Source organism: Anneissia japonica, unplaced genomic scaffold, assembly GCF_011630105.1.
Source record: "Anneissia japonica isolate Jap-2015-1 unplaced genomic scaffold, ASM1163010v1 scaffold287863_len737641_cov155, whole genome shotgun sequence".
NCBI lineage: Eukaryota > Metazoa > Echinodermata > Crinoidea > Comatulida > Comatulidae > Anneissia > Anneissia japonica.
This window is the reverse complement of record NW_022742482.1, coordinates 495,000-505,761: the sequence shown is the minus strand read 5'-3', so window position 1 is coordinate 505,761 and position 10,762 is coordinate 495,000. Positions and strand designations below refer to the sequence as shown.

Here is a 10,762-nt window from a genome sequence, read left to right as displayed (position 1 = left end):
TCAAATGGAAATGTGAAGCTACGAATTTAGTTACGTAAACATTCTCAACTGAGCTTCCGCAAATTTTCAATCCTAAATAGCAGGTAAGTATACAATTACAGATGGGGAGCTTTAAAATTAACTTGAGTTGAAAGCATTAAAGATTAAATGTATGATTATGATTGAATCGTCGCTTAATTATGAATTGTTATTTGTCAGTTTTTTTCTTTTATTTGTTCGGTTCCTCTATTCATTACTTTTAATAGTGAATATATTTATTCTATTAAGCAAAACACAAAAAGTTATAATGACATCCGTGTTGTTAACGATGTGCTTTGGTTATATCAGAAAAGTTTAGTTGGAATAAACAAGTAATTCTTTAGATCATGAATATCAAAATAATTGTGTCTGTTTTCGGAGTTAATTATATTTGAAACTAATTAGTGGTTTTATATTTTTTTTTATTGTCCTACAAAACCAAAAAAGTGTTTTTTACACCAAAACGTTAATATTATTTAACAATATTATATAGTAATTCTTACCTTCATTAACACCAATAACGTATACTGTTTTAAACTTACCTTACCTTTACGAATGTCAATCACGAATACAGTTTACTGCTTATATTTACTGGCATATAACTTTTACTTGTATATAATTTAGACTCCAAGAAAATAAATTGCTTTTAACCAATAGTGTATACAATATTTCCCACGTAGGGCATACACATAATTAGGTCTATGTACAATGAGCGAACGTCTTAACATCCTATCAAAATAGCGATGGTCAATGATCGTGTATTTATATTGCACCTTCCACAGTTAAAACCGTCTCAAGGTGCTTTTATGACACAATAAACTAAAATTTAATTTATGAACATGCCCGAACAAGGGAAGGAGAAAGGTGTCATCACTACCATGAACATGAATTACCTCGAGGTGATTAAAGTATAATTTCCTACCAAGAAATATAATTTGAAACTGGTCTTAAAAGTAAATAATTGAACATCCGTTCTATATTATTGCCGTAAATTTCCAGCCAGTAAACGAAGTGTTTGGTATGAATATAAAGTAAAGAAATAGTTTACTATCATAAGTTGCTGCATATCCAAACGGTATAACATTCACTTTGATGTCATAAGCACCAGCTTTTCCATTTTGAACAATGCATACTATCTTTGTGTCAGTACAAGTTACAACCTTACAACCAATATCGCCAATCTCAACAATATTATCAGTCGCAACGGAGCTGAACCCGGTACCAGTAATTGTAATTGTTGTCTTCTCTGCTTCAGAACCTAAACAACAACATAATAAAGAACATTTAGTGACTTATTCATCAAGCAAATTATTATTTTTTTTAATGAATTGTATGACAATTTACCTGTGTGGGTATCTACGTTTGTGATTAGAGGAGTGTATTCCGAACTATAGGCAAATGTACAGTTACCATCTCCACAACTTGAAATTACACCATTAATAGTGACTGCAACCTAAAAAAAAAAATACAAGGTATTGTAATACACTGTCCTACTACCTTATAATAATTTCTTTTAAACAATATATCGTTGGCGATTAATAATAAAATAATGGATTGCTAAACAAGGTATAAACAATTCTGCAGGAATAATCTCCATTTTATTTGCTATTTAAAATATTTAGAGCATTTATTTGAATACTCAGAGTACACAGAAATGATAATTACAACAGATGCATCAGCTAGTAACAGTAAGTAACAGTAACAGTAATGTTTTTTAAGCAAATTAAATAGATACCGGTAATAAATAATAGATTACACTAATATAGCAGCGAACTAAAACCTAATTTCTCTACTGCATTTCTAAGCCTAAAAAATAGTTATAAATGTAGTAAATGTATATCCAAGCATTGTAAACTGTGCTGTTATAAATATAAATCGATTTTTTGTCACATAAGGCAGGGAGATAGAGAAAAAAACCCTACTATAGTGAGAGAATCCATTTATTAAGTTATTTTCACTTGGATAGAAAAATATTTCGGATTGTTGTGACTAGCATCGTACATTTGGTTGTGAAAAAAGCAAACAAGAAGGTTTTAATGGTATGTCTAAATGCATGGCAGTGAAGTCTTCTCCAGAAAGACAAATCGAAATACAGCATAACGGAACATCATACACATTACACTTATCACAATTTGTAGACAAAATTGCCTGCACATGTACATTAACACACATTATTTTTCTGTGTGCAGGCAGCTTTAGTTTGGAGGAGATCAACTAATCAACTACACATTTGTCAACAGTTGATATACTCGCCTACCTGTGGCAGTGTGTGTGGAGTTCTCAAATAGTCACCGGGAATTGGAGCAAGTAGAAGTGCCCCGTCAACGTCTGTCGAGCCTCTTACAGCTACATCATCTCCTTCTAAGTTAGTGCCGTTAACCTAACAGAGATTGATTTTATAAAATTGATGAAATTATTAACACTATTTTTAAGTTCAAACTTACATAATAGGTCTACTTTAAATGCATGTTGATACTATGTCTACACTGCTGTTTGTAATTTTTCATCATTATTATTTTCATTTCTAAACATCTGCTATCTTACCTTTATAAAGCTAAACATATATTATAATCATCATTATACGCCTAATATGATAAAATCGCTATTTGTTAATGCTAGATAGGAAATAATACGTAGCATTGTCAATAATAAATACACGTCTATTAAAAGGTGATTTACCTTTATAATTTACTACAATGTAGTATATTTTGTGTATCTTCTTAGCAAGGCTCAATCACTGCTAGAGTGCTACCTTACCTTTATAAAGCTAAAAGTGTATGACCATATCATTACCTCTATAAGTGGATGGTTTCCACCGATTTCAGCCCATTCGATGTTCCAACTTGCAGATGAGCATGTCGATGCTTTTTCAACAGTCACTAAGCCTGTGTTTAAATATCCCTCAAGTAGTTCTTTCATCTGCTGAGCTGAACAAGTCACTTGTGCCACTGCAGAATTTGAACATTCTTATTTCAGTACAAAATCATATTCATACAGTTCTATTATTAATATAAGAAACGTATTTCATATGCAAAAGCAAAAAAAAAAAACAAAAAAAAAAACCAAAAAAACTCCAGAAAAACGTATTCATAGTCATTTCAATGCCGTAGCTAGGATTTTCAAACAGTGCGGGACAATATTAGGGTCGACCCACTTTAAGCGTAAATTCAAACAATCTGGATCAATTTTGCGCATAAATATGAAAAATCTGGACCCATTTTCTAAAGTTTTATCCATTTTAAGCTAAATGAGACACATTTTTCAAAAAGTGGACCCATTTTGTTTATAAAATTACATAATTTGGACCCATTTTTTAGAATATGGGCCCATTCTTTTGGACCCATTAGAAAAATTGTCCCAAATGTCCCAAAAGCTGGCTACGGCATTGAGTCATTTACATGAGAAGAGCAATGATAACTAACACTGGGCAGTTAATAAAGCCAGGCTCTGGAGAACAAAATGATTTGTTGAACATATGAATTTCATACGAAACTGAAAGGATGTTTAAAGAAACACTCAGGAGCGGTTATCAGATAAAGATTTTTGAATATTTAAGAACTGGGTGTATAGGGGTGTGACCACTCCCTTTCCCCATTTTTGTTATACTCAAAATATGTATCTTACTAATGGTTCTCGAGTATTTCGTCCAACACCTTTCTAGTGTCATTTGTAGAACATTCGTGTTCTCCAAAGATGACTCGGAGATGAATGTTTCTTCTTCGTTTGAGATGCAGATATCTAAAGCATTATATATTTAAATTGAGGTTTTGGCCTGGTTGGTCAATTTGTTGTGTTTAATACCATAAAACTCATATTTTTAGGACAATCTAAAATCAGACCATTTATAAAGATTCACATACTTAAAGTATTGACATGGTTCTAATAATTTCATTGAATACTTTATGCAAATGTAAATGTCTATTATGGACGATACAAATCCCATTTTTTCTGATTACATAACTTTTCATAAAATAAGTACATTTTGATTTTGATATATATAAAACTGGATTATTTAATGTATCTATATGATTTCAGTGAAAAGCCGAATAAAAAAAAAAAACAATTTATACCAAGTCTTACCAGCAGCTTTGCCTTTCCATTCCATAATGAAACTTCCAGAAACAGGCTTTGAGGCTGCTGTGAATCTACCAATAGCTATAGTGGTACCCTCATCCCAATCCTGGCTACTGTACCTAACATAGTCACTCTCTTTACCAGTCGATCCGCTTGTGATGTTCGCATCTTTAACTATGAGAAGAGGAAAGCCGTAGGCACAATTTGCCGCAAGAAGTGTGATATTAAAGCTGTTATCTTCCTCGTTTTTGGCAACTGACACTTCGGTAACAAATATATTATTCGGTCGAGCAGCCGTGCGAGTGGGTATATCTGAAATAAATTGATGATAATTATGCTACTATTGGTAATTAACAATTAGTAATTCGTTTTAATACCGGTTTAATAATTAGTCTATAAAATTGTCAATAATTTGTTATCAATAAATAAGTGAATGTTAATCGTTCATATTCATAAAGTAGATACTTGATCATGTTAAATGGTGATTGAACAATAAGGAAATGGAACTTAATAATAACGTTTAGTGACGTTTGTCCAGCCCCCACTGAACATCTTCTTGATTAAAACCATGGATGTGAATGCAGTACATTTAAATATTGAGAGATCTAAAGAAAACGGTGAGCCTTAACTTCCGATGTCTCCCCAGCATGTTACCCCGGTTAGCTTAAAACTATCATCTAATGTAAAGAGCCATTAAGCTAACAACAATAAAAATACCGGAGGTGGGAAGAGGAATCAAGCACCAGGCTAGTTCCATTATCACATATGCCACACCGCCACCAACGATAAGCCTTCTCACATATTCTGAACCTCAAATATTTGCCTTTTACGGATTACCGAAAATTTGCAATCCTGATCTTATTTCTGCTAAAATCATTGTAAACAGAATTGGTTCTATTACATAAAACTAGACAAATTTGCAGCATAAATACTTAAACCATTAGTAAATAACCACATATTTTGAAGAATATTATTGGTTTCGTTAAAAAAAACAAAAAAAAAAAACAAAAAAAAAACAAACATAACGTTATATAATAAAGTAATACTGAAACCATATCGTCAAATCGAGTGTACTGTTTATATAGGAATACGCTCAACGAAAGAACGAATCTTCTGTTGTTCAAACCATTATTAGTTTACTTGAACTGTGTTCAAATACTAAATACCTCTCTAATAACGGAAGTTTCTTCATCCAAAATCATTAACGCGCTATACTATCACCGATATATCCTATAGGCCTAATTATGAATCTGTATAATGGAGAATTTCGAGTAGCATATTTATGAAGCCAACAAAGGAAAACCACCACGACTACGGGTAGAAGATACTTACGTTATCCTTTAAATGTATAAAGAAGTACCGTTTTTAAAAATTTCATAAACACTTTTAATGTAACAATTTTAGTTTGCCCAAGACAAATCTGATTGCCAGCTTGATTTCCTTTATATAACATCAGGAACGCATTGGAAAAATGTTGTTCAGTGGACAAAAAGGCCAAAGATTTTCAGAGAAAGTTAAGAAATCACTACGCAATATTAACATTCAATCTAGCCATTAATACCTTTCGAGGGAAACTTGCAAAAGTCAAAGACAAAACACCAAAAGAGAAAAAATTCTCGTGTGGTATATGATATTAAGTGCTTGTCACCAGTTTCACTGAAACGTATAGACAAATGCAATTAGAAAAGGGTGCTCTCTAGTGGCTCTGCTATTGCTGAGGATTTCCTTTTTCCTTGAAGTCCCCCGTGTGAATTTCATGTCCATATATTATGGTGGTGCGAAGTATTAACAAAACGTAATATGTTTTCGATAGTTACATTTAGCAGCAGATGATGCGTAAGAGTTCCCTAACTAATCCCCTGCTATGGCGTCTACAGAGTACCGTAATCACTGTGAATGGATCGATCCATATAGAAGACACGCAGTAAGCTCTAGGCCTATATGCAAGAGTCACCCAACGTCGCAGACCTAGTGCAAGTGAAGCGCATGAATTGGCATTTATACATATGCATCAGATGTATCCTTAATAAAGAGGTCAATTGGCTTGAAAGAGGGGTCAAGGGCGGATCCAGAATTTTTCAGACGGTGAGGGTGGGGGCACAACAGTTTCAGAATAGGTAAGTTAGTACCACATAACATTGATTTGAATTGAAGTTTTTAAAATTTAGTGGCAAAACGGGGGCACGTTCCCCCGTGCCCCCTACTGGATCCGCCCCTTGGAAGCGATCAAGGAAGATAGAGAATCTCTCTTTGAATCGAAAAGTTTGGGTGCGCACCCATCTTGTAGATGGGCCTTCGGACCTTGGGCATCCAAAAATAATTGGTGTACTTGATATGTAGTTATGTAAATAATAATTGTTATTTTACGATGCGGTGGACTATAAGTGTCCATAACAACTATAGTTGTCATATTTGTACTTTCATGCATTATTTAAATTCATATGCATCATCTAAATGTACGTTTGCCATTAATTAAGTCTTGAGTCTTGTTAGTAAATTTAGCTTTCAGGGGTCAGCATTGATAGCCTATAAGACTGCTAAACTGAGAATGTTGCGGCTGTCCAGTATCGATTTAAAAAAAACAAACCATATTTATAGAGGGTGACCCTTCCAGCGTATCCAACAAGGTCGGCTGATATTCAGGGGCCCTCTTAAATAAATGAAATAATGTGATGCTTTTATTAGTGAAGTGTCTTTATGAGGTTTAGGGAGTGTAAAAGTCCTGTCGTTCAATTCCTGTCGTGACAGGAATTGAACCCAGGACCTTGGGATCAGAGGCAAGCACCATAACCGCTGAGCTATTCAACTTCACTTCGATATATTTTTATCGTTATTAAAATGGAATTGTGGTATCACAAACATTTAGCAGACTGTTGATTTTGTGTTGCGTGATATTGTGTGGCTGTCGTATGATGCAAAGGAGGATTCCTTTTTCAGTTATATAGGACTTGGGGCCCGGGTACTGCGCAACATTTGTCGCCGCCTGACTGTTGACTAATCCAAAGGGAGTCGTCTGATAAGTTCCAGGTTTTTATTTAATCACTATTTAACATATATATATATAGTAAATCTATAATAAACTGCAATAATAACAATTTACTTAATATAATTTTTAAAGTACTGTAATTCGATATTGTCAATTATTTATTGGTAATGTTTAGTTACTCAGTATTGTAGACTAATTGTAGTTAGCAGTTATATGTTAACAATACAATTACGGAATTCATGGAGTATGTAAGATAATTATCATTTAGTGTTCTATAAGAACACATTCAATCTATAATCAGGGAGAAATGAAAAGTAGCTCCTTTTCTTTTCTTCATGGTATATTACAGTACTAAATACTTTGTCGGACTTATTCCTTTTGAAGAAATAAGCATTTAACATTTGAACATGATGACACTTTGATCTTACAACGTATAATGCTGGCACCGATATTCAAATTGTCAATGTAGAAATCACCACCAGTGTTGGACAACCTAATGATTTTAACATTCCAAGATGATCCTGGACGACTATTATAGAGTAGTTCATCGTCTCCAAGTATGTAGTTGTTGATGTCAAAGCAAGTATAACGCCAGCTAAAATGTAACAATTGTCAGTATATTATAGATAAAAGCAAACTGATAGTGTCAATAATGTTGCGAATTTAATACCGTACATAATGTATATATCGCTAATTAAATAGGCCTAAGAAGTAAAATAAAAAATAAAATATAATAATAAACACGTTTAAATTATACCATCCCAACAGCCTTAGCAATTTATAGTATTATAATGTACGTGTCATTGTGTTTACGTAGTATTAATGCCTATATTCCTTAATAAGGCCAAAAAAAAAAAATCTCGTGTTGCCCTCTGCGACCGACAGAAATTTTCCAAAAAGTCGGGTTGGCATTTAAAAAAAATTTTGTTCAAGTACAAATTCGAGAAATAACACTTCCGAAATTAACATTTAGAACATAAATATACTGTTATTATTATAGCCTTAATAGATTGAAATGCATGCCATTATATTGGAATTCAATATTTTCTTTTAATTGTGTCATTATCATTTGCTGATGTTGACATAATTAATGTCAAAATATTAAATTCCAACATAATGGTGTGTATTTCAGTTCTTTGAGTATGCATTATACTTTCTTATCTGAGAGTAATCAGTGGACCTTTCAGATTTTGTAATGTCACGTATTTCAGTTTATGTTGTGGAGTAAACCCTGGCAATGAAATTAAATATTCTCATAGTAGAACGTCCGTAAGTCATTAAAACACATTTCTTTTTCGATTTATGACTTTTAGATAGCTGAAAACCATATGCTAAATTAGTACAAATTTGTTGTTAGAATGAAATTACAGTATAACTGTAACTATAACTGTAAGTGAGCTGCTTCAAATCTGTGTTAAAACAATTATTAATTTCTTGTCTGATCCTACCTGTTGGTGTCGCGCAATTCATTAATCTGGTAAACGCGTTCGCTGGTCAAATCACCTTCCTCTTGATGCGTCCATTGAATAGTGAACACTACGCTTTTGGAAAGGGCTCCACGATAAGATAAACAAACCTACAATATTCAAACATGTCAGAATTACGCACGAACAATATTACTTCAAACATAATCTATATCTCGTGCCTTGTGTCAAGTCAAGGTGATTTCGAGTAATATGCAGGATTCAATCCCAAACGTTCAAGTATAATTATTAACATTATCCACTTAGGTTAGTAAGGAGTTACTTTTCAGAGATGCTTATGTTCATTTTGGGACTGAATAAATGTCAAGTACATACTCTCATCCACCTCTCAATTCAATCATTGAATCATAATTCACTATCCTACAAGCAATTAAATAATAGATGGATTGAGGAAACCCTTAATCACCGTTCCGTCGAAATCAGTAGCATTTGAACATTATATATACAGTATTATAACACAACTAAAGTATAGATCCCAGTCATTTGATTGGTTGATTTTGTACCACGTGACATTAGTTATTTTGCCCATTTCATCGTTCACCGTTGAAATTTTGTTACATCGTACAGTTTTTTTGCCATCCGAATCGTATGTTACACGTTACCGACTTACTTTTTCCGGAAGGTTAAATCCAGGAACGCCCCCCCCCCACTCTCCATATAATCATATCCCTTAATTTATTCTCTCTTTTTAGTTGTCGCTCTGTGGGTTCCTATAATCCTACGCTCAGCTTGTCTTAACTTCAGCGTTGTGCAATGTATCTGAGATTTTATTTACTGAAAATATTTTAATTGTGTGGAAGAGACCTCAAAAACTAGCTTAAATTTGCTCAGAAAATCGTTAGGAATGCGGTAAAATCTAATCTAGGCCTAACTAGGTTTTGCGCGAAGGATAGATCAGGCCAGGCTAGGCTAGCTAGCCTGAACCGACCTATTTATGTGTGTGATAAAACAAATAATGAATGGTTTGTACTGTATTCATACAATGGAAAGAATATTTTCATTCGTTGACAGATTGACTGTTCCATTCAACTCGGCTCCGCCTCATTGAATGGAACAGTCAATCTTTCAACGAATGAAAATATTCTTTCCATTGCACTCATAAACATTCATTATTTGTATACTAAAGATTCACTTACCTTCCCATTTGATTTAGCATCAAATGCGCCAAGAGTCACTCCATCTGATGACTTTGTTTCTCCTGATCTATAAATATCTTTTGGGTTTTTCAGAGAAAATCGTCCACAGAATGGTTCAACGTCTAATACACGTACTCCAGATTCATAGCCTATTAACTCTCCCTCGTAGTCATTTGTATAGTCACCAGTTGGACCTGACATTTGACATTGAACACTGAACACCTCCACTAATGCATCTTCAATATCCTTAGCTGACGACGAACTCGATAAGGCAGTGCTTTCAACATCATCCAAAATTAAAACAAACGTATCAATTGTTGGCGTCTTTTCTAAGTCAATAGTGGAGCTATTGACTTGAAAATCCTCCGAAAAACACATCACCTGTTCAACATCACCTAAAAGTAAAACCATAATATAAATCAAAATAGCCATTACTACTGTTCAATTATATATGTGTATATATTATATAAAAAATATATAATAAATATAACGAATAGAAAAATTAAACGATTGCATACGTTGACATAATAGACATATATGTTGTCCTTCTGGTGTGTTTTAATGTTTTTACAATGTTTTTTTGATGTTTCATATTCTTTGCCAGTGGAAAAAGAATTTCCATTTTACCTGTGTTTTAATGGACAAATAAAGTTTGATTTGATTTGATTTTGATTTGATTTGATACAATTTAATCGAAAAGAATATTTCGGACATGCCTGTGTCCTTCCTCAGCGTTACAGGTATAAGACACAGGAGTGTCCAAAATATTCGTTTTGAATTAATTTGATGTCTCTATTATGTCAACGTATCATTTTCGTACTTTCTTATATTTATATATTTCTGTGAGACATACGTGAAACCATCTACATCGGATATATATATATATATATATATATAAATGTATATATACATATATATATGTATTTATACATATATATATATATACATATATATATATGTATACATATATATATATGTTATATATATATATGTATATATATATAAATATATATATATATATATATATGTATATATATATATGTATATGTATATATATGTATATG

The 10,762-nt window shown here is 32.9% G+C and overlaps 1 protein-coding gene across 1 annotated transcript in view; it reads right to left on the bottom strand.

Annotated features, from left to right (window-relative positions):
- LOC117119184 (fibrocystin-L-like) overlaps positions 1-10,762 on the bottom strand; it is a 77,062-nt gene that overhangs the window by 42,905 nt on the left and 23,395 nt on the right. Inside the window, exons 15-22 of the mRNA XM_033264004.1 lie at positions 9,699-10,093; positions 8,527-8,654; positions 7,507-7,673; positions 4,099-4,404; positions 2,812-2,966; positions 2,276-2,398; positions 1,363-1,471; positions 1,019-1,276 (exon numbers count right to left, since the gene is read on the bottom strand). Of these exons, the coding sequence (XP_033119895.1) occupies positions 1,019-1,276; positions 1,363-1,471; positions 2,276-2,398; positions 2,812-2,966; positions 4,099-4,404; positions 7,507-7,673; positions 8,527-8,654; positions 9,699-10,093 (1,641 nt within the window). The remainder of the gene's footprint in view (positions 1-1,018; positions 1,277-1,362; positions 1,472-2,275; positions 2,399-2,811; positions 2,967-4,098; positions 4,405-7,506; positions 7,674-8,526; positions 8,655-9,698; positions 10,094-10,762) is intronic.